This window comes from Dama dama, chromosome 7, assembly GCF_033118175.1.
Source record: "Dama dama isolate Ldn47 chromosome 7, ASM3311817v1, whole genome shotgun sequence".
Classification (NCBI taxonomy): Eukaryota; Metazoa; Chordata; class Mammalia; order Artiodactyla; family Cervidae; genus Dama; species Dama dama.
Genome location: NC_083687.1, coordinates 12898485 through 12924063, shown reverse-complemented (window position 1 = coordinate 12924063; position 25579 = coordinate 12898485). Strand labels below are relative to the sequence as shown.

Below are 25579 nucleotides of genomic sequence, written 5' to 3'. Positions count from 1 at the left end.
TGCACCATGCAGTTTGCAAGATCTTAGTTCTCTGACCAGGGATCAAACTTGTGCCCTCTACAGTGGAAGTGCAGAGTCCTAACCACTGGGCCACCAGGGAATTCTCTAGAACACTTTTTTTTTTCATATTCAGATAAAACTTTATTATTCTGACTTTGAAATAATTATGGCAGTACTCAGCAAAGTCCCAGGAAGTTCAAGTTTCAAGGCTACCTTCCCAAAGTTACTAAATAAATCACTCACATGGAACATCCATGCTTTTTCCAATACAAAATAAAAGCCTATGTAATTGTTAGGCTCTGAGAAATGCTTTAAAAAGCCTCTAATTCATAATTCATTTCTATTCAATAACCATTCACTGAGCCCCTAAACACCATATGCTAAATGATGATTGTGACAATGTCTCTATTCTGAAGAAAGCTGCACACACAAAAATGTTCTGCTCAACATGAACATCTCAGGAGATGTTAAAGATGATTCTATCCTAGAGTCAAATAAGTTTAGTGTAGTATAATTTCCATTTTCAGACCCCAAATTTAATTTGGCATATTAAAGGCCAAAGTAAGTCCTATAACAAAGAAGCCCAGCTTTTCACCTACTTAACTAGCAATTAATAAGCAAAACTACCTTCCAGTGAACACCAAGCCCCTTCCTCATCTCTTGCTTCTCTAACTACTTTGACCTCCACAAAGAATGCATTTGACTGCATCAGAACACTTTTGTATAGCAGTTTTTTTTTTTTTTTTTCCTTTTTAAAACCAGGATCCAAAGTTCACACACAGTGTCTGGTTGTTTTCCTTCTTTAGCAATTTATTTTTTCTTTTTTCAGCAATCTAGGGCAATGCTCCCCATCTGCCCACCATTTTATCTCCCATAATACCAGTTTTTAAAAAGAGATCAGCCAGTTAGCTTGCAGAATGTCCTCATGACTCTTTCAGACTCATAACAATTTCCAAGGCCATTCTACTTTGAGGATTTCTTTGTCTCTTTCAGTACATGATTTTTTTTTTTTTTACTGAATTTTAATTATTTAAGCTATTTGTAATTTCCAGCTGCTCATAGATTATTTCTTCTTCTAGCATCCTGTTCTTGTTTCATGGATGTAATGCTTTTCTGATGATACTACGATTTTTTTTTTGAAGTATTTTTATGCTCCTCGCTTCCTCTCTGTTTCTTGCGATTCCTTTCTCCCCTGATTCTTACGTATTGGAGATTTTAAATTATTTTATGTTGAAGTTAATCTTCAACATAAATCCGGGATTTATAGACTTCCCTGTAGCTGTGGCCCACTTATATTTTAAGAGAAATGGCCCCAGAGCTGATCAGGGGCCACAAGTGTGTGTTTGGGTCTTGTCAATTGAAGGGATTCACTGTAGGCTGTTCCTCTGGGTCCCTTAAATGTCAGTATCTGTGGTTCTTTTTTCTGGCATGGTTGTTTTCTCCTGAGAAGCACCGTTTATTTTCTGCTAGAGATTAGAACTTGGCTGTGATGTTCTTTATGAGAATAAGAAGAGATCTGCTGTCTCATTTTCAAATTCAGACTCAGCTCCTCTCTTTTCATTAGGATATCTCACTCCCACTCTGATCTATGCCTGGTTCTATGCCCCACATTAGAACTCCTTTGGTTTACTTATACCAGAGGTGACATTTCTTGTTTCACGTGATGGTAAAAGTAGTAGTCTGATTATATCAGGTGGAGTCAGGACCTGGGGATCTGATCACTTTCTTAAACATATTTTCAAACAAATCTCTCTTTCCAGTGCTACAGTCCTTCCATCTCCACTCCTCTAACTTCCTCCTGCGTTTTACCTGCTTCCAATTCTGGAGTCTTTTCAGGGTTCCTCCTGGTGATATGCCTTGCTTCTCCGTGGTTTCTCCTTCTTCACCACTGAGATTTGACCTTCCTTGGGTCTTCTAAGTCCTTTGCCACCCTCCATCCATTTTCCATTTTCATGTGGTGTAGTTTGGGGTGATTATCAACTCTAAATAAAGATGAAATTTGTGGGGTTTTTTTTGCCCTCCTTTTTATTTTTGAGAGAAGTGGTATGGGGAAGGTCTCAACTACCTTGAATTGAAAACTCTTCACTTCTTATTTTTAGTTCTTCAAATGCCTTGAATTCTTTACCGCTGCTGGGCTTTTACATTTGGTGTTCCAGCTCTCTGAGATATTCTTTTTCTCTCCCTCATCTTCCCTCCTGGCCAATTCCAAGTCATCTTTTAGGTCCCAGTTAAACATCATTCATATATGAATCCTTCCTAACCATCCAGACTAGGTTAAGTATACTCCCTGTGGTAGATTTACATAACACCTGGCATGACTCTGATTAATGTACATGTCTAACTCCTCTGCTAACCTCCACAAGGGAAGGGACCATTTCTGTCTTGTTGACTGCTAGTGTCTAGTGTAATGCTTAGCATTCAGGAGGGGATCAGTATGTTTTTCTTACTGTTGATAACATATATTGCTCATTATAAAGATTTGTAGCTTAATTTACAGTTGCTGCTACCAATAAGTAGCTATTTTTAATTCAACAATCCTCATTATTATAATTGTCTGGATATTAATATGAAAACACCATAATATGGACTCTTGTGTTTATTGTACAATGAACACTTTTTAAATTATCATGTGGGCTTCCCTGGTGGATCAGATGGTAAAGAATCTGCCTGCAGTTTGTGATACCTGAGTTCAATCCCTGGGTTGGGAAGATTCTCTGGAGAAGGGAATGGTGACCTACTCCAGTATTTTTGCCTGGAGAATTCCATGGACAGAGGAGCCTGGCAAGCTACAGTCCATGGATCGAAAAGAGTCAGACACAGCTGAGTGACTAACACACATAAATCATGTACTGGCAGTAATATAATATGCCCTCAAATCAACATACTGTATAGGTTTTCTCTTCCTACTGTTTCAAATGACCACAGATAGGATGGCCTAAAACAACACAAATTTATTATTTCATGGTTTTGGAGGTAGAAAATCTAAAATGGGTTGGCAAGGCTGCATTCCTTCTGGAGGCTCTAGGCGGGAATGTTTTCTTGCCTTTTTCAGCCTCTAGAGGCTGCCTGCATTCCTTCGCATATCACTCTGACCTCTGCGTCCACTGTTACATCTCCTTCTCTGACTCGCTTGCCTCCCTCTTATAAAGACCCATATGATTAGTTCAGGTTCACATAACCCAGAATAATTTCTGCTTTTCAATAGCCTTAACCACATCTGCAAAGTCCATTTTGCTGTATAAAGGAAAATGTTCACTGGTTCTGGGAATTAAGATGTGGACATCTTCGGGGGGACCATTTTTCAGCCTACCACACATAGACAACAAAATATGAACCCACAGATGAATTAGTTGCTGCAGGAAATGATAAAAAGTTGACTCACATACGTTTAAAACATTAAATTAGATCAACCTCCAAAGTAGATAAACAATTTAAATGAAAAATATCATTACTATGCCTTGATAAGAAGATACCTAATGCAAACCAATGATTATTAAATAGAAAACATATATCAGCTCAACAATTACTTAGACTTCCATATACCTCCCATGACTATGCTTTTGAGAATCCTTGGATTTCCTCAAGTTTTCAGGTAGTCACAGCATTTTGTAAAGGCAATTATACTGTTAGTATAGTTGTTACTAACAAGAGTTTAGTGTTTTTCTTAGATATATTTAAAAATAAATTTTAGATGAAAAATATAGCTGGTGCTCTGTATTCACCGGTTCTGCATCCTTGGAGCTCAGTTGGTAAAGAATCTGCTGCAATGCAGGAGACCTGGGTTCAATTCTTGGGTCAGGAAAATTTGCTGGAGAAGGAAGTGGCACCCACTCCAGTATGCTTACCTGGAGAATCCCATGGACAGAGGAGCCTGGCAGACTACAGTCCATGGGGTCATAAGAGTTGGACACGACTTAGCAACTAAACCACCACCACCACCAGATAGAAAATATTCAGAAAAGATAATTCCAGAAAGTTTCAAAAAGAAAAAAACTTGGAATTTGTTGTGGGCCAGCAACTATTTACATAGCATTTACATTATATTTACAACTATTTACATGGCATTTACATTGTATTATGTATTATAAGTAGTCTAGAGATGGAGGCCTAGCAACCTACTCCAGTATTCTTGCCTGGAGAATTCCAGGGACAGAGGAGCCTGGTGGGCCACACTCCATGGTGCTGCAAAGAGTCAGACACAACTGAGTGACTATCACTTCATTTCAGAGATAATTTAAAGTATATGGGAGGATGTGCATAGGTTATATGCAAATACTATGCCATGTTATATAAGGTACTTGAACATCTGTGTTCAAGGGTATCCTAGAATCAATCCTCCATGAAACCAAAAGATGGCTGTATAATTAGCACTGATTATGTTTCAATAAATATCTCATAACATCCTACAGAATTACTTGGGAATAATTATAATAAAAAGCTATTTGGGGAAAATGAAGTCTAATATGCTTGATTATTTACTTTAACAGGCCATAATTAGATACTTTATTCTCAATTATCTAGCAATGTCATGTGAACAACCAGTACAAAAATGACGGTTTCACAATGAGCTGGTGGGTAACGCTGTCAGCTGGCTCTTTCAGACAAGACTCTCACCCTGAAACTATATCTTGATTGTCAGTTTTGCCCATTTAGTAATTTAATAATTGTACCCAGGTCTGATCTGGCTCTAAGGCATTAGCTGGAGAGGATCTCCTTTTCCCAATGTAAAGTTAACTTGAGAAATCAAATAAGGTTAGAAGATTGCCTGATGAGAATAATTAAAATGTCAGACAGCCTAAGGCATCAAAAATGACCAGGCACACACTACACTTCATCCCACAGCTCCCACACCCCAAATATGGCCCAAATTACAATAATCAAAATTTGTAATAGCATCCTACACTGGAAAATGTCATACATTTGAATAACAATGAGATCAGAATTTTACCTGTTGGCATTGTCGTATGGCAGAAACAAACACAACATTGTAAAGCAATTATCCTCTAATTAAAAAAAATGAGAATTTTACCTGATGATATCCCCCAACTTAGTTTTTCTACCTGAGATTGCTGCTTACTGTCGTTCTCTCAATGCCATTTCTTTTCAGTTCTTGCTTCTTCCTCTAAAGCTGCAATACAGCTTTATCATATTTATTGTCCAATACAGTAGCCACTGACCAAATGTAGCTACTGAGCACCCAAAGTGTGACTAATTTGAACTGAGATGCGCTGTAAAATATATACCAGGTTTTGAAGACTTACACTAATGAGAATATAAAATATTTCATTAATAAGTTTTATATTGACTACCTGTGGAAATGATAACACTGAAATTTACTTAGGGATATATTTGGTTAAATAAAACATATCATTAAAATTCATTTTATTCAGGATGGGGAACACATGTAAATCCATGGCTGATTCATGTCAATGTATGGCAAAAACCACTACAATATTGTAAAGTAATTAGCCTCCAACTAATAAAAATAATTGGGGAAAAAAATGAACTCATTAAAAAAAAAAGATTCCAGTAAGACATAGTTATCCCATTTTAAACTAATATTAGGAAATGGATTTTGATGGTTTTTAAATGTGTTTTACTAATTAATAAATTATAGGCATAGCAAATATTGATAATAGCTAAATGTACAGTAATTAAAATAGCATATTCCTTAAAGCAAATCAGCTAATTTCACTTGGTTTTCAATTTAAAAAAAATAGATACACCTAAAAAAATAAAATGAAATAAAATTCATTTTACCTATTCCCTTTCACTTAATGTTACATATGTGTTTCACATATTTTTATTGGACAGTACTGACCCAATGCTTCAGAAGGCCTCCTCTGCTACCTTTAGTTGTTTTTTATGGTTTGACCTCTCAGTCATTCTTTTATTTTCTGTTAACTGCTTAGATTTAGAAGGTAAAATAGCAAGTCAAACTCTGTGGCCAACCTTTAAAATAAGATAAGTAAGTACACTGATAGACAATGAAAATCATCAATTCTTCAACCTACTGGATTGGTGCTTTACTGCTGCTACTGCTGCTGCTGCTGCTGCTAAGTCACATCAGTCGTGTCCGACTCTGTGCGACCCCATAGACGGCAGCCCACCAGGCTCCCCCATCCCTGGGATTCTCCAGGCAAGAGTACTGGAGTGGGGTGCCATTGCCTTCTCCGATTGGTGCTTTAATATTAGAAGAAAAGGGAGGGGTATGCACAGAATAGCCTTCATTGGCATCTGCAGAGATGGACTGTGTGTATATGGAGTATTAAAGAGGGAATACAAGAGCCATTCTGGGGAGGAAATACACACACACACACACATTCTGGGGAGGAAATACACACACACACACATTCTGGGGAGGAAACACACACACACACACACACACACACCCTGAAGTACACACACACACATTCTGGGGAGGAAATACACACACACACACACACACACACACACACACACACACACATTCTGGGGAGGAAACACACACACACACACACACACACCCTGAAGTAGGATGAAGAATATATTCCATCTCCAGTCTTCCCCATCTGTCTAGGTTTTTTAAATCTATTTTTCTTTTGGCTATACTATTAATAATTTGTCTCTCTTCTCTGTGTACTAATTTAAGACTGTTCCCTAGATGGAATGTAACTATTAAGATGAAGAGAAACTGCTGGGAGATGAGGATACAGGGTGATGTATCAGATCTAAAGACCAAACAACATAGATGTTTACTTCAGTTGAAAAAGAACTTACAGATCACCCTGTTCCATCTTCCACCCAAATGCAAAACCTTTTTATATATGGAATAAAGGCTGTTTGTGTTAAAATATCAGTATTCATTTATCATACCAAATATATACTGAGAAATGGGAGAAATCCTCTGAAAATATTTTTAACAGGAAAAAAACATGAAGAAGAAAAAACATGATGCCATTGTTTATGAACCTAAAGAACTTCTGAATCCCTCTCCCAATGTAACAAATTGTTGCAAATCACTGTGGGTGAAATACAGTTTTCAGAATGCTTACATGATCCAACTTGTCAGCTCCCGGCCAGTTTCAGCCATGTCAAGGAACCCAGGTAAGATATTATTTGCATTAAACTAAGTTAAATATTCTATTTAGCTTGTATTTTTCCTGGTATTGAAGATATAAAATTGGGCACTGGAGTCTTTAAACATTAAGAAGTAGTATAAATCTATTCATCGAAGTTCTTACATAGTAAAAATCTAAAACTGACTTTGCTTCATGGTATAAATCTCCTACTTTCTATAAGCCCTGAATCACTGATGTGACAACTAATTAAGATGACCCCAAATTCACTAAAACAGATCAAATTCATCTTTTAATAAAAATATACCTTTAAATTTGACCCGAAAATGTCTGCATTGTTAAGGTAAGGAAAATTCAGTGTAGGTTCCTTCTTGATATTGTCAATATAGGAAAGAACATGAGGGAAAGATAAACTTGAAATTTTGTTTTTCAAAAATGTATGATTCCTAAATGTCCCAAAATGTTGGAGAATTAAAGTGCTGTGTTTTGAAAAGCATTAAAGAATGTTAGAGTTAAATGCAAGTGGTTTTAGACTTTTAAATTAAAAACATGCTAGACACCTGAAAGGATTTAATCTCAAACTATTTTCCACTTTAAAAGAATTACATGCCACTAAGAAAGCGGAAATTTCAAGCATCCTGATGAGACTCTGGCCACCACATCAAATATGGTATCCATTTTCTAAAAAGAACTCAATTGACCAAAATTTTGAATTTTCATCTGGACAGGTGTCAACAATGATATCTCCAAACCTGAGACTGTGTCACCTATGATTACCTTCTAGAACATATATTTCGTTTTTCTAAGTTGAGATGTAACTCGTACCATACAGTTCAAACTTTCAAAGCACACAATTCAGTGAAAGAAAGAAAGTGAAGTCGCTCAGTCGTGTCCGACTCTTTGCGACCGCATGGACTGTAGCCTACCAGAATTCTCCGTCCATGGGATTTTCCAGGCAAGAGTACTGGAGTGGGTTGCCATTTCCTTCTCCAGGGAATCTTCCCGACCCGGGGATCAAACCCGGGTCTCCTGCATTGTTGGCAGACGCTTTACTGAGCCACAATTCAGTAGCTTTTAGTATATTCACAAAGTTGTGCACTATTCTAGAACTTGTATTTTACTGCAAACCTTTTCCATTGTTTTCACACTCACTATATCACTTAATCCTCACCGATCCTTATGAACCTGAGGTGCACTGTGGGCGGTTGCCACATGTACCCCAAAAGTTTTCCTAATTAGTTTCACCTCAAAAAAAGCAGAAGCAGGGTGAAGAATTACTAATGCTACTCCGTTTGAGTTAGAGTGACAGCCAACAGCCTAATCTGCATATTTTTTCTTCCATAGAGTTCTCGTTTTATTACGTATGTAAAATCTTATTTGTGTCTGGCATTTTTGTCTGGTGCGCCAACAGTACATGCAACGGCCGCCGGCTACCGCTCAGTCAGAGGCGGTAGCCGCCACAAGCCGCGCCCCACCCCCACTCCCATTTCCTTCCCTCACAGACTGAGCAAGAAGGAGCGCGTTTCTCTCCTTTTATCGCTGAAGGAATGGGGCTGAGCAGACTGAAGGGGGCAGTGTGAGGGACACTGAGTTATTATGACGTTGAGAACGCTAAAGCCAGGGTCACTGGAGGGGTGGTGTACTCCGGATACCTGGCCTCCCTCCCTCTCAATCGGGTTTGAAGCAGACAGTGAACAAGGAGCACCACCCCCGGCGCCAGAGACCGCCTCTGGGCACAGCGCGCCGTGTGCACTTCCCATTGGTCACAGCCGCTCACGTGACCTCTACTGCAGCCCCGCCCTAAGGGTTTTTTCCGGCCGCCGACCGGGTACGGGCAGCGCGTCTGAGGAGAACAGCTGAGCGCGCAGGGCATCCAGATGTGGGAGGTCGCGTGGAGGACCCTGGGAAGCTCTCCTGCTGGGATCCTGATTGGATGGATGGACGGATTTCAGAGATAGATTAGATAGGTTAGATACGTGTCCGACTCTTTGCGACCCCATGGACTGTAGCCCACCAGGCTCCTTTGTCCATGGGATTTCTCCAGGCAAGAATACTGGAGTGGGTTGCCATTTTCTTCTCCAGGGAATCTTCCCGACCCAGGGATCGAACCCAGGTCTCCCGCATTGCGGGCAGGCACTTTAACCTCTGAGCCACCAGGGAAGCCCAAGTTAGATACAGGGAACTCTTAATGAAGAAGCTGATTGAGAAGATCCCTTTCTCCTCTTAGTGCTTTTGTCCCAGGCTGTAACACAGACTGAAAATGAAAATCACAAGCCATTGTTGGCTGGAAAGTGACTGGTTGAAGCCCAAACTTATCTCTGTTACTTTGGGGGCATCTACACTAGCCATTATGAAGAACTAAAGAGCCTCTTGATGAAAGTGAAAGAGGAGAGTGAAAAAGCTGGCTTAAAACTCAACATTCAAAAAACTGAGATCATGGCATCTGGCCCCATTACTTCATGGCAAATAGATAGGGAAACAATGGGAACAGTGACAGACTATTTTATTGGGCTCCAAAATCACTGCAGATGGTGACTGCTGCCATGAAAGTAAAAGATGCTTGCTCCTTGGAAGAAAAGCTATGACCAACCTAGATAGCATATCAAAAAGCAGAAACATTATTTTGCTGACAAAGGTCTGTCTAGGCAAAGCTACCGTTTTCCAGTAGTCATGTATGGATGTGAGAGTTGGACTATAAAGAAAGCTGAGCACTGAAGATTTGATGCTTTTGAACTGTTGGTGTTGGAGAAGACTCTTGAGAGTCCCTTGGATTGCAAGGAGATCAAACCAGTCAATCCTAAAGGAAATCAGTCCTGAATATTCACTGGAAGGACTGAAGCTGAAGCTCCAATACTTTGGCCACCTGATGTGAAGAACTGATTCATTGGAAGAGACCCTGATGCTGGGAAAGATTGAAGGTGGGAGAAGGGGACGACAGAGGATGCGATGGTTGGATGGCATCACCGACTCGATGGACATGAGTTTGAGCAAGCTCTGGGAGTTGGTGATGGACAGGGAAGCCTGGCCATGCCACAGTCCATGGGGTCACAAAGAGTCGGACACGACTGAGAAACTGAACTCAACACTAGCCATATGAACATATCTGTTTGATGCTGGGGGGGAGGAACCCATAGTATTTGTATGGAGAATGTGTGTGTGTATGTGCACACGCATACACCTGCGCTTAGTCATGTTCAACTCTTTGCGACCCTGACTATAGCCCACCATGCTCCTCTGTCCATGGGATTTTTCCAGGCAATAATACTGGAATAGGTTGCTATTTCCTCCTCTAGGGGATCTTCCCGGCCCAGGGATTGAACCTGCATCTCTTGGGTCTCCTGCATTGTCAGGAGGATTCTTTATCACTAGCACCACCTGGGAAGCCCATGTAGAACTAAAAGACATTTAGAAAAATTGAGGAGGTGGGTAGGATTTGGAGAAGTCTGGAGCAACCGTCCTGATATGTCGTTTAAGATAAACTAGACACTCTTGGGAAAACAAAAATAATTAAAAGTGGAAAGAGGCCCTGCCCACCTCTAAAAATGTAATAAGTATTGATAGGAAAAGTGTGTGCGTTTAGTCATGTCCAACTCTTTGTGACCCGTGGACTACAGCTTGCCAGGCTTCTCTATTCATGGGGTTTTCCAGGCAAGAATACTGGAGTGGGTTGCCATTTCCTTCTCTATTGATAGGAAAGGGCAGAATTATATATACACACACACAGAAAAATTTCCTGGAAGTCCAACAGGACTCTGCACTTCCCATTGCAAGAAGCCCGGGTTCAATCCCTGATCGGAGAACGGAGATATCACAAGGTGTGGGGTGTGGCTGAAAAAGAATCTGTCAGCAATGAAAGAGACCCAGGTTCAACCCCTGGGTCAGGAAGATTCTCCCGAGAAGGTAATGGCAACCCACTTCAGTATTCTTGCCTGGAGAATACCATGGACAGAAGAGCCTGGTGATATAAATCCATGGGGTCACAAAGAGTCGGACACAACTGAGCAACTAACACAGAGACACTCATAGATATATAAGTAGTGTAAATGGGATATATTAATTGTAGAAGTCAGAAGAGGGTCCAGTTTTCAGCTTCTTTCTGCTTTATATATATATATAATTATCTCTCTAGTTGTGGTGCATGGGCTTCCGGTCGCAGGGGCTGCTTCCTGTTGCCAAGCATGGGCTCCAGCGCACAAGGGCTCCATAGTTGTGGTGCATGGGCTTAGTTGCACCATGGCATGTGGGATCTTAGTTCCCAGACCAAGGATCAACCCTCGACCCCTGCACTGGCAGACAGATTCTTAACCGCTGGACCACCAAGAAAGTCCCTTGGATGCTTTTTGCTTTTTTTTTTTTTTGATGCTCCTAAGGCTCACCATCTCTCTCTTTCCTCCTCTAGATGGATACTTTGACTTTTGTTTGTTTGTTTGTTTTTTGACATTTTTTATTCATTAAAAAAAAAATACTAGGGCCAACTATATTTTAGGCACTGCATTACATACTCGGGTGACAATGGTGAACAAAAACTGTAACAGCCCCTTCCTTCCGGGCACAGATGGTCAGGTAAAGAAGGCAGACAGCAGTCAATCACATATACCAATGTTAAATGTAATGTGATAGGGTGCTAAGAGGTCCAGATGCTATAATGGGGCTTTGACCTAGGAGGGAGGTTAGAGAAGGCTTCCCTGGAGCTGTAACCCTGGACTGAGACCTGAGGGGTTTAAGGACGGTGCAAGTTGCAGGCAGAGGGAATGGCTTGTGCAAGGGAGAGCTAGTAGCCTCTCCCCTTCCCATGACTGCTCATCTCACCCATTTCCACTAAAGACACACTGATCTTGCCTCTAAGTTCTCAAAAAACACTTTTTTCTTTTAATTCCAAGTTCTTAGGGAGTAACGGTAACCCATAATTACTGACAGACAATGTGTATCCAATAGGTAAGTATGCTGATACACACATCTAACATGCAGTATCATCTCTGTTATTTTGGACTTCCCAGATGGCACTAGTGGTAAAGAACACACCTGCCAATGCAGGAGTCTCAAGAGGCATGGGTTTGATCCCTGGGTCGGGAAGATTCCCTGGAGGAGGAAATGGCAACCCACTCCAGTATCCACACCTGGAAAATCCCGTGGACAGAGGAACCTGGCAGGTTACAGTCCATGGGGTCAAAAAGAGTTGGACATGACTGAGCACACACGCATTTGCCACACCGCAAGTGTTTCACCAGTAATTGTTCAGACATGCACGAAATACAAATAGTTGTTATGCTGAGTTCCAGAATACAAAACACACTTCTTGCTTTGAGCACAATCTTCTGTTGTGTCTTATCTCTAGGTCCTTCCTTCTCTGCCCCTTTGTCTACCCAGCTGGAATACCCAAGGCTTGTTAGCATTCTTATAGTTCCATTTCTCCCAGCGTCCATTACTGAAACTTACCCAACTTGTATTCTGTCTTCATACTGCAGATGCTAGATTTTGTACTTCCCAGGTGACAGTCAGTTAAAATGATAGTTGCAAATCATCATGCTTTTGATTGGCACAGGTAGGGCTGGTCCTAAATCCATTCTGAGGTTGATGATACTCATTTGGAAGGTCTCCCCACTCAGTTGCCCTTTCTTCTCTCCACTTGTTACGTTACAAAGGTAAAAGGTTATGCAAATACTCTTCACATTCTCTTAAGGCTTTGGGGTTCAGGAGTGGTCACTACCACCAATAAAGTCTGTAGGTACTGAAGTGATTTTTCCCTGAGAATAGTCATCTCCAAGTAATGAAATAGGGGATTAAAGCTGTGACTGCTTAAATCAGGCTGAGTGCCAACAAAAAAAAATTTGATCAGTTGGTCTAATAAAGAAATGGAAATTTTTTTTCAAGCCAAATTGAAGATTATAACCCTGGAATAGCCTCTCAGAAAACTCTGTTCTGTCCATTAAAGGTCAAAGCACAGTTGTGTACATTTTTTAGACAGTATGCTGTACATTAAATGATGGATTGTTGACAGTTTACATAATCCAGATCTACAAGTAGTGAGTCATGGAAGTGAAAGTCGCTCAGTGAGTCCGACTCTTCGCGACTCTATTCCTTCTCCAGCGGATCTTCCCGATTCTTGAATTGAACTGGAGTCTTCTTCATTGCAGGCAGATTCTTTACCAACTGAGCTATCAGGGAAGCCCCGTTTAAACTTAAGCCACATCTTAACTGGCTTCTCATTTGCACCATAAACTTTCTGTGTTACCTTTGTTTTCTGGACTTTCTCACTGCCTCTCCTCCACTGCTCACATGATTTGTAGTTATGATATCTTCAAGTTTCCCAAATTTTCAATCATGTTATGTCTTCAATCAAATCTCCCTTTCCTCGGGGACTTCTCTTTTAGAGCTGTAGTTACGATATCTTCAAGTTTCACAAATTTTCAGTCATGCTATGTCTTTGATCAAATCTCCCTTTCCTCGGGGATTTCCCTTCTAGAGCTGTTCTCTTGTTCCAATCTCATCACTATCAGGCCTGTCATCCTGGGACTTCCCTTCCCAGCGTCAGATTCACCTTTTGCTGATTTTGTTTTTTTCCCCTTGGTTTAGTCATACTCTGCTTCACTGGAAAACCTCCTCAAGAGGCTCCCTAAGAAATTGTTTATGGGAGAACAACTTCCTGAGTCCTTGCACGTCTGCAAATGTCTTTATTCACCCTTCACAAATTATTGAGAATTAGGTAGGCAGAGACTTCTAGGTTGAAAAGAATTTTTTATAAAATCCTCGAGGGTGGGAATTCCCTGGTGGTTGTGGTTAGGACTTGATGCTTTCACTGCCAAGGGCCAGGGTTCAACCTCTCTGGTCGGGGAACTAAGATCTTGGAAAGCACGTGGCATGACCAAAAAAAAAAAAAAAAATTCTTGAGGGTATTAATTGTTCTGCCATATTCTAGAATCCATTACTGATGGGAAGTCAGTCATCAAACTAACCCATGTTTCTCTTTGGAGATCTTTAGCATATTTAGCCAAAATGACATCTTTTGAAATGTCAGTATGGTCCAGAGGTGAGGATTTTATTTCCCCTTTTGTTGTCCTGAGAATTTGGTGGGGCTTTCTTTTTTCTTGGTGAGATGTTGTAATCTGGAGTTTGCTCTGGGAAGCTGTCTTATGCTATTTAACAATTTTCCTCCTCTATTTCTTTCTGTGACTGTTACTAATCACGTCCTGGTCTTTCCAGATTGGTTCTATATATCACCTATCTTATCTCACCTATTTAAAAATTCTGATTTTTTTTTCTGAGTGATTTTTCTTTTCTCAGACAATCAATTGTATTTTTAATTTTAGCAATCATATTTTTAAAAACTGAAAGATTTTGTTGTAGGTTTAGTCTTTTTTCATAGCATTTTCTTTTGTTTCTTAAATGTAATATTGTCTTTTTTAATAAAGACATTTTTTTGATGTAGACCATTTTTAAAGTCTTTATTGAATTTGTTACAATATTGCTTCTGTTTTTATGTTTTGGTTTTTTGGCCACAGGCCTGTGGGATCCTAGCTCCCTGAGCAGGGATCAAACCCACAACCCCTGGGGAAGGTGAAGTCCTAACCACTGGATCGCCAGGGAAGTCGCTAAATGTAATATTTTCTTAAATCACTCTAAACATATACATTAGAACTTGTAAACATTCTCTTCTGTCTCCTGAATTACATCTGTTTTCTTCAGGATCACTATTTTGTTTTTTATCTGGTATTTCTCTTTCATTCTATGGTTCTTCTCAGTTGCCTGGTGATCTATTATTAAAAAAAATATGACCAGTTAACTCGTGTGGGTTTTTTCTGCTGTTATGTGAAGACTGTTTTCCCAGTTGGTGGCAGTAGCTAGCACTTATATAGTATTTGGGCTTCCCTGATAGCTCGGTTGGTAAAGAATCCTCCTGCAATGCAGGAGACCTGGGTTCAATCTCTGGGTTGGGAAGATCCCCCCTGGAGAAGGGAAAGGCTACCAACTCCAGTATTCTGGCCTGGAGAATTCCATGGACAGAGGAGCCTGGTGGGCTACAGTCATTGGGGTCTGCATCGGACACGACTGAGCGACTTTCACTCACTCACTCATATAACATTTATCCATGTTCCAGGTGTGGTCCTGCACAGATTAAATGTATTAACTCACTTAATCATTTCAACAACCCCTCTACAAGGTAGTTACTATGATATCTCATTAAGTTTGTGCTGTGTGCTCAGTCGTGTCGGACTCTGCGACCCCATGGACTGTATCCCACCAGGCTCCTCTGTCCGTGGAATTCCCCAGGCAAGAATGCTGGAGTGGGTTGCCATTTCCCTTTCTGCTCACTGAGTTTAATATTCCATCAATTGTAAAATGTACTATAATTTTGCTTCCTACTAAGAAAATAAACAATGCTGTTGGAATATGACATGCTGCTGCTGCTAAGTCACTTCAGTCGTGTCTGACTCTGTGCGACCTCATAGATGGCAGCCCACCAGGCTCTGTCATAGACTATAAAACACATTCTCTTTTAGAGGCATTATAAAATCTTAGAATTGATAATATATTACCATTCCCATTTTACAGTTGAAGAAACGAAGGCATAGAGATTAAATAACTTTCCCAGGTTACATAGTTTTATCTATAGATTTTACATGTGAACCCAAATGATTTGGCTTCAGAATCTTACCATTATGCCTCACTGCTTCCCAGGGCTCCTCACTGAATGGGGACTCATCTAGGGGGTCTGAACTGGGGGAGTTTTAGGGTGATGAGTTAGGGAAGCTGACTTTCTGGCCCCAGGTCCCTCAAATGCCAGAACAAGGAGACCTTTGACCTGAGGCACCAACATTCATAAAGAAGTTTTAGCTCTCTCCACAAGATTTGTTCTCCTGTTAGAGAAGCGTGGTCTGGATTTTTTACCTGAAATCTGATGGGTCCAGTGGGCTGGGGCTGTCAAGGGTACCAAGTGGTACAGTAGATCCTCATCAGAATTCTAGTCAATGACATGTTTCCCTTTCCCAGCTTCCGGGTCCTGGTCAGTTAAGGGGCTTCCTATCATGGGTTCTTGGCACTTTCTCTTTCTGGCTCATTTGTCTGTATCTTGTCTTCTCTTCTTTCTGCCTTCTAGAAACACATATAGATCTCTCATCTGCTGTTGCTCTGCTTCCCGTTCTTTGCACTGTTGCAGTTTTACTCTTTTTTATACTTTCATTTTGGTGGGGTCTTGGGAGGGACAGGAGAAATGGAAAGGTCAATGCTTGTGCTCAGTCTTAAACCAGAAAGCCCTAGATCTCTATTTTTTATTGAATAAAATCAAGATTATAAAAAGATGACCACCATCTGAGAGAATAAAATATTCACATTATAGCTGGCAGTGGAAAAGCACTTACAAAACCTTAAAGTCATATTTGCTTAAAAGTTTTCTTAAGTGTAACTGAAAGAACCTTTTGTTTGTTGATACAACATTTTTTAAAGTCCCAATACAGTGAGGCTTGTTATTTGCTTTATGAAGGAATTATTCTTTTGAAAAGATTAATGATGAGATTTTTCCAAATTCCCCACGAGGTCATTTAGATGACAGTTTTATTTTCAGAATTCTATGTGGATATGTATATGTCCACACAATTTTTGGCATAAAGTGAGATAATTTTTCCTTTTGGATATTAAAAATTCAGTTTTGGAATATAATAGAGCACTTGAAATGTGGTCAGTGCAATTGAGGAACTGATTTTAAGTTTTACTTAATTTTAATTAAGTTAAAAAAACCTGATACTTGATTTAGTTGTTGGAAAAGTTTTAGGGATGTGTGGAACAACTTGGATATATGAATTTACTTTTTAATTGTAAACTTCATGAAATCTAAATACAAATCAACACTTCATGAAATAAAATACAAGGATTTCCAATGAAATTAGTTAATATCTGGATTGAGATGTGTTGTAAGTATAAAATAAATACTGGATTTTGAAAGCTTAAATAAAAAAGTGCAAAACATATCACTAATAATTTTATATTGATTATATGTCATAATACTTTGGATATACTGTCTTAAGTAAAATACATTGCTAAAATTATTTTTTACCTGATTTTACCACTAGAAAAATTAAAATTTATATATAGCTTGAATTATATTTCTACTGGACAGAGCTATTTATTCCAGTGCAAGGCTTTGCTTTCAATAATCACTATGATGATGGTATTTCATTCCTCTCGTTGTCTAAGACAGTTTTAAGTGACTAGTGGTGAGTGATAGTTAATGCAGTTATCTCTTTGAACCCTTTTCTATCAATGTAGATCACAATCCACCTTCTCAGCCCAAGGAGGATAGTATTGGCCAGAGCCATCACCAGGAGGAAATAATTCACAAGTTGGCCGTGCAGCTGAGAAACATTGGGGACAGCATTGAGCAGAGAATGGTGCGAGAGGTGAGACTTAAATTTCTCCAGCAAGGGCCTAGCAGCAAAGAGCAAACAGAACAATGGCTGCCAAATAGCTGGAATGCCCAGGAATTAGCAGAATACATGGATTAATAATGTCCAGATTACCAAGCATGAGATCTGAAAATTGAGAAACTGAGCCAACGCCAGTATTTGATTTCACATTTGCCTCGCAAAACTGGTCCACAGACCAGCAGCATCAGCATTATTTGGCAGCTGACCAGATGTGCAAAATCTTGAATCCCATCCTACAGCTCTGGCATCAGAATTTACCATTTTGGAAACACCCTTGGGGTTCTGAGTTGTAAATGTGAGAAACTTTGCCTCACACTCTCATACTAGGATGCATGTGAGAATCATCTGTGGAGTTTTAAGAACTACAGATGCTGGACCCCACCTTGAGAGATGAGTCCAGGTGAATGTAATGCTCCATCATGGAGGAGAACCTTTGACTTAGATTGTGGTCATCCTCCTTGAACCAACCCAGGTTATGCTCTAAGCCCAGCTCTCCCTGATTTCTTTGTTTCTCCTGATTATTATAAGAAGTAATAAGGGAAAACATAAAGATTACTGTTTTAAATTCTGTGAAAGTGTTAGTCGCTCAGTCATGTCCGACTCTTTGTGATCCCATGGACTGTATAGCTCACCAGGTTCCTCTGTCCATGGAATTCTCCAGGTAAGAATACTGGAGTGGGTAGCTGTTCCCTTCTTGAAGGGATCTTCCTGACCCAGGGATCAAATCCTGGTCTCCCACATTGCAGAAGATTCTTTACCAGCTGAGTCACCAGGGAAGCCCAAATTTTAGGCGCGATGAAATCCATGGCCAACTTAGTTTTCCTCCAGAACAACCTGTAACTGGCAGCAGGAAGAGAATAACCATGTGGGGCTCTGTGCTAGGACAGGTGGCTGACCCTTGCAGCCCAACTTCTTGCCCTTAAATTCATCACAGGACAAGTACCTGTGGCGATTTCTTGTTTATCCCTGCTGCTGCCATCATGCTCACCTCAGGGAGTGCCAGGCCTCCTTCTATGCTCTGGTTCAAATGTGGCAGTGCTCAGCCATCCCCTCAAGTAAAACATTCCTGGAGACAAAACAAAAACAGAAGGTTCCAACAATAACATTACTAAAAGTAAGAAGAAAATAATCACACAAAATATTGATAGACTGATTTTATGCAAATATTTATTGAGTACCTACTATGCACCAGACTCAGTCCCAGGTATTGACAGACCAAGTTCACTCAAACAAATACTTATTAAGTGTTTCCTATATGCCAGACTCAGTTCCAGGCAGAGAGCAGGACGGAAGATGAGCCTACTCTCATAGGACTCATAACATAGGAGAGGGACGAACAGTGAAGTGGATGACTAGACTGCTGGGGATACTGAGTGATGGAGATGACTCTGAATGGGCCGTCAGGAAAGGCTTCTCTGAGGAGGTGATATTTGAGCAGAGACTGGAAGTGAGCCAGGGGAATACCTGGGGAGAAAGTGTTCCAGACAGAGGGAACTGGGAGTGCCAAGCCCTTGGCATAGAAACAGGCATAAGGAACAGCAAGGAGGCCAGAATGGCTGAGCGGGGTGGGTGTTGAGGTCCAGCGGCTGGCCTCTGTCTTAGGAGTGGTGGTAAAAGGTGTTTGGGTTTTACCCTAAGTGTTTATAAGAGAAGCTTCTGGGGAGGGAGAGTAGAAGAGTGCCATGTTCTGATCTATATTTAGAATGAAGCCAGTAGACTGTTCTGAACATTGAGTGAGATAATTCCATGGAAAATGATCAGTACATGTTATCAAAGCCAACAACTTAATTTGTTTTTGGCCTTATTTGAGTGGAACACTTCTTGGCCATGTATCATTTATTACAGAGCACTCATGGTACTCTCCACCTTCCTCCAATGCTTCAGTTTATTCTGCAGTTTTCACTGATGACTGTGCTTTAAGAATTACAGGCAAGTCCTTAGTTCACCTTTTCTGCTTCTTTATCAGCTAGCACTCTGAATACTCCTGGTTCCTTCTAATTTTTCCTCTGGAGAAAGCAGAGTAGGAAAAATCACAAGCACCTATTTTCTACATTTATCTCAACTTAATCAGGAAGTCACTTCTCCATGTCACCTTCTCTTCCATTTTCCTTTTCTTCCTTTCCCTTACCTCTTTTTTTTTTTTTTTTTTGGTAATGATTTTTTTCCCCTTACCTTGTAAGCTGTAATTTACTTATGTCTTAAATTTACCTCTGCAGCTTAATAAATTAACACTTTTCTTCCTTTTTAAAAAATAACCTTATTAAGAAAATCCACGTCATACAATTCATCCATTTAAACAGTATAATAAGTGGCTTTATGTTTATTCATAGAGTTGTACAGCCATCATTATAATCAATTTTAGAACGGTTTCATCACCCCAGTAAGACACTCCAAACCCAATAGTAGTCCCTTCTCATCTCCTCCCATTTTTCCTTCCAGCCTCACCAGTCTATGTTCTCTCTCTATGGATTTGCCTATTCTGAAATTTCATATAAGGGGATTAATATGTGGTCTTTATGTCTGACTTCTTTCGCTTCAGTTCAGTTCAGTTGCTCAGTTATGTCCGACTCTTTGTGACCCCATGGACTGCAGTACACCAGGCTTTCCTGTCCATCACCAACTCCCAGAGCTTACTCAAACTCATGTCCATCGAGTCGGTGATGCCATCCAACCATCTCATCCTCTGTCGTCCCCTTCTCACTTAACACAATGTTTTTTTCAAGGTTCATCCATGTTGTAGCATGAATCAATGCTTCATTTCTTTTATTGATGAATAATATTCCATTGTATGTATATATATCACTTTATTCATCAGTTGATGAACGTTTGAGTTGTTTCTACTCTTTGACTATTATAAATAATGATGCTATGGACATGTGTGTGGAAGTTTTTGTGTAGATGAGTGTTTTCAGTTTTTTTGAGTACATACATAGGAGTGGAATTGCTGAGTCATATGACAACTTTATCTTTTTGAGAAACTTCCAGACTGTTTTCCAAAGTGGCTGTACTATTTTATATTGTGGCCCACCAGCAAGGTATGAGGGATCCTCTTTTCCCACATTCTTGTCAAAATTAGTTAACTGTCTTTTTGATTATAGCCAGCCTAGCAGGTATGAAGTAGAATCATATTGTAAGTTTAATTTGCACTTCCCTGATAGTTAATGTTGTGCATCTTTTCACATGCTTGTTGGTTATTTATATAAATCTCTGGAGAAGAAAAATAAATGACCCAATCAAAAAATGGGCCAAAGAACTGAACAGACATTTCTCCAAAGAAGACATACAGATGGCTAACAAACACATGAAAAGATGCTCAACATCACTCATTATTAGAGAAATGCAAATAAAAACCACAATGAGGTACCATTACACGCCAGTCAGGATGGCTGCTATCCAAAAGTCTACAAGCAATAAATGCTGGAGAGGGTGTGGAGAAAAGGGAACCCTCTTACACTGTTGGTGGGAATGCAAACTAGTACAGCCGCTATGGAAAACAGTGTGGAGATTTCTTAAAAAACTGGAAATAGAACTGCCATATGACCCAGCAATCCCACTTCTGGGCATACACACTGAGGAAACCAGATCTGAAAGAGACACGTGCACCCCAATGTTCATCGCAGCACTGTTTATAATAGCCAGGATATGGAAGCAACCTAGATGCCCATCAGCAGACGAATGGATAAGGAAGCTGTGGTACATATACACCATGGAATATTACTCAGCCATTAAAAAGAATTCATTTGAACCAGTCCTAATGAGATGGATGAAGCTGGAGCCCCTTATACAGAGTGAAGTAAGCCAGAAAGATAAAGAACATTACAGCATACTAACACATATATATGGAATTTAGAAAGATGGTAACGATAACCCTATATGCAAAACAGAAAAAGAGACACAGAAATACAGAACAGACTTTTGAACTCTCTGGGAGAAGGCGAGGGTGGGATGTTTCGAGAGGAATCGGGTGGAGAGGGAGGTGGGAGCGGGGATTGGGATGGGGAAGACGTGTAAATCCATGGCTGATTCATATCAATGTATGACAAAACCCACTGAAATGTTGTGAAGTAATTAGCCTCCAACTAATAAAAAAATTAAAAAAAAAAAATCTCTGGAGAAATGTCTATTCAGATTTTTTGCCCATTTTAAAATTGGGTTGTATTTTAATTATTGAGTTGTAGGAGCTCTTTGTATGGGCCTGCCAAATGGTGCTAGTGATAAAGAACCCGCTTGCCAATGCAGGAGACGTCAGAGATGTGGGTTTGATCCCTGGGTCAGGAAGACCCCCTCGAGGAGGGCATGGCAACCCACTCCAGTATTCTTGCCTAGAGAATCCCATGGACAGAGGAGCCTGGAGGCCTATGGCCCATAGTGTCACAGGGGCGCCCATGACTGAAGCGACTTAGCACCGCACGGCAGCACAGTTCTTTATATATGCTGAATATAAGTCCCTTATCAGATATGTTATTTGCAAATATTTTCTCCCATTCTGAAGGTTGTCTTTCATCTTGACAGTGTTCTTTGAAGTGCAAAAGTTTTAACTTTGATGAATTTCAACTCACCTATTTTTCTTTTGTGGCTAGTGCTTTTGGGTCATACCTAAGAAATCATCATGAAGATTTATGCCTATGTTTTTTTTCAAGAGCTTTAGAATTTTAGCTCTTAAATTCGGAGCTAATTTTTATATATGGTATGAGTTATAAGTTCATTTTATAACTCCAACCATGGTCGAAAGCAAAGACCTCAGCTTTGAATGTTAACCATGAATGTTAGACCTTGACTTTCAACCATGCTCATGAGTGATGGACAGGGAGGCCTGCCATGCTACGGTTCATGGGGTCGCAAAGAGTCAGACACAACTGAGTGACTGAACTGAACTGATTAGTTCATCTTCATTCTTTTGCATATGGGTATTAAGCTGTCACAGCACATCTGTTGAAAAGAGTACTCTTTTCCTACTGAATTGCCTTGGCACCCTTGTCGAAAATCAACTGACTATAAACTGGGGCTTTATTTCTGGACTCTCAATTCTATTCCATTGATCTATGTCTATACTTATACCTGCCCTAGCTTTTCTTGCAATGTTTTACAAAGCTGGCTTTGACCTAGACTTTTAAAGTAATCTTTCTTGTATTGCAAAATTGTCATTTAGGGCACTTCAAATAGACCACAGAATATTTTAAAAATAATTTAAAAAATTCCTCCTTAGTTTGACTCTAAAATGCTAAAATGCTTTACTCTGCTGCTTCCAGGCTTAACTCAAGTAACTTTAACAAAATTTTGAATCTGGCATGGTATATTTCTTTCATATACAATCATTTATTCACATTTTAGACTTTGTTTAATCAAGTGGTCTCATTGATTCTCCAGATGTCTTCCTGCTTTTGATGAATTTAAAGAAACTTTGATTCTTGCTCTTGGAACTCCCTGGCAAGGAGCACACCAAGGTGTATTTTTGTCTGCTTAATTGATTGTCCTCAAGCTATCACATAGCTTGACTTCTTATTCTTTTCACTTAAGCAAGTGTTTGGTGTTTTCAAATAGGCCTTGATTCTCAACCTATTTTGCCATCTAGTTTTGAGGCGTTTTGATTCAAAGACCTATTTTTTTTAATCTGGGGCATGTAATTTTCCTAGCTATAAAGTATGTTTTAAAACAGTTTTTCTATGCTTTTAGGATCTTAAATGCACCTTTGAAATTTTTCTCCACAGGACTCTATCCTGGGTCCTAGAAACTGCCCTCTTCCTGACCCTATAGGCCTAGGAGTGGCAATAACTCTGTTGTTAGGCCACCCTTATGCCTCCTCCCACTTTTGTAAAGTGTCTTCATCCAACCCTGTATTATCCTAATTTGAGAGTGTCATCTGTTTCCTCTGGGACCTTGACAGTAATGTATAAGAAATTTCTTAAGTTTGTTAGAAGGACAGGTGGGAAATGAACATTTACTAAACCTTTTCTTTCAGGTACTCTGGGATACTCTTATTTGTTTCATTTAATTTTCCAAATAACCCTATGAATTAGTGGAATCAGTATATCAGAAGCATTTGAGGTTCAGCAAGATTAGATAACCTATCCAAGGTTACTCAGCCACTAAGTGGCAAAACTGGAATTTAAATATATGAGCATCTGACTCAGTGCTCTATATATTTTCTTGTTTGATTTGCTGAAATTCAATTTTTCTTTTTTTAATTAAAATATTTTTAATTTTAATTTTTTGGCTGTGGCATGTGGGATCTTAGTTTCCTGAGTAGGGATTGAACCTGTGCCCCCTGCAGTGGAAGCACAGAGTCTTAATCACAAACCACTGGACCACTGTCAAAGTTCCTCAATTTTTTCAATTGGTATCAATTATAAAAGGGAAAAACAAGTCCTTTCATGGTTTCCAGTTACAGTGGTATTTACTTATGAGCTTCCCCGGTGGCTCAGTGGTAAAGAATCTGCCTGCAGTGTAGGAAATGCAGGAGATACAGGTTTGATCCCTAGGTCAGGAAGATCCCCTGGAGGAGGGGATATGGCAACCCACTCCAGTATTCTTGTCAGGAAAATCCCATGGACAGAGGAGCTGGTGGGCTACAGTCCATGGGGCTGCAAGAGCCAGACACAACTGAAGCGACTGAGCACGCACCAGAAACCTTTGAGGTCTTTGCTTACAACCATGCTCACACTCACCCCCTCTTCACCATCTAAAGTCCATTCTTCCAGCCCCAAAGCAGACTCCCTTGGTTCTTTGGGAGGATTAAGAAAGTGCTCTGGAAAAAAAAAAAAGAAAGTGCTCTGGGAAGCCAGAGGAAGAGGTTAATCAACCTGGAAAAGAGTGCCCAATTTGCTGATGGTGAAAATGGGAAAAGATGTCCAGAGGAAAACTTCCCCAGGTTCTGTGGATGGTACGGACATCATAAACAAACCAAGATATTCTTCCACTCAGACACTTCACAAAGCAGCCCGAGAAGCAAGTTTGTGGCACTGACTGAATTAATATTAATACTGAATTTCTAACTTTGGATTATTTTATCGCCTTTTAAAAAAACTCACCCTCCCTTTCTTGCTCTCTTTTTAAACAGAACTTTCAGCAAGAAGGCAGAGATATCCTGGCTCACTATGTCTTCGTTTTCTTTGGAGGAGTTCACATGCTGCTGCGCTTTCTCTGGAACAACCATTTGATGTAGAAGGGACGTAAACAGCAGGCTCTGCTTTCCTTCTACCCTCTGAGAAAACATGAATCCCACCGGGGCAGATGCAAAGAAGACCCTTCTCCTCCTCCTCTCTCTTTCACCCATCATTGTTGCTTTTGTCTGGTTTGTTGAAGAACTGTGGACCCACTGGTCATTTGTCTGTTGTTGTCTGGCCAACCAGCGATGAGACGTCTGTGATGGTCTCATAGTGGAGCCCAAGGAACTTAGGAACCCAGGAGGCCTTACTGCTTAGGAAACACCAGCACTGTGGATAGCCCCAGTGCTCCTTATAAGGAAACCTTGTAAGGGAACCTCCCATGAGTGCCACTGAACCTCATTCCCAAACCAGAGGTCACGGAAATGGGGGTGTTCTCCTGGGCCCCCGCCCTGGGTAGCAGGCCCTCCAGTGAGCCATTGGCTTCATTCTCGTTGCCTGTGTCCAGATCTGTAGCGCCTGTCCTCTTTTTACCGTTCTGTCTACCTCATATTCCCTCCCTCCACCCTCTGAGAAGCATGACGAGTGTTAAGAAAGTTTGCTGTTATAAACTCTAAGTTCTGTTTTGAGTTCTTTGTAGGAAAAGTGTTATTTTAGAAAGTTAATAATTAAAAATGAAATAAATATGGTTATTTTATTGAGCATGAAACACCTGTGCACATTTCTTTTGTGAAGGAGGGATTCCCCTTGTTTCTGCTCATACAAGTTCATAATTTTGTAGTTTGATCATACATAGTGTTGTCTTTGTCCTTCCAAAGGGAAATGGTCCCATCTTTTTAAGTCCATCTCAGGCAATGCCTATCATCACCTATGTTTTGGCTTCCCTAAAATATCTTCTTTATTTTTTAACTCTTTTGAGTATGTATTTATTCACTTATATGTTTAAAAAATCAAAACCATATAGGAACATTTACAATGAAAACACTTGCTCTTATTTGCT

General features: G+C 40.1%; 1 protein-coding gene across 1 annotated transcript; it reads left to right on the top strand.

Moving 5' to 3' along the window:
* The first annotated feature begins 6914 nt into the window (after positions 1-6914).
* On the top strand, positions 6915-24860 carry PXT1 (peroxisomal testis enriched protein 1). Its single transcript, XM_061147777.1, has 3 exons — positions 6915-7086; positions 17319-17449; positions 24534-24860. Exons 1-3 carry the CDS (start codon positions 6915-6917, stop codon positions 24636-24638), a joined length of 408 nt encoding a protein of 135 aa, XP_061003760.1. The 3' UTR covers positions 24639-24860.
* Positions 24861-25579: the final 719 nt, after the last annotated feature.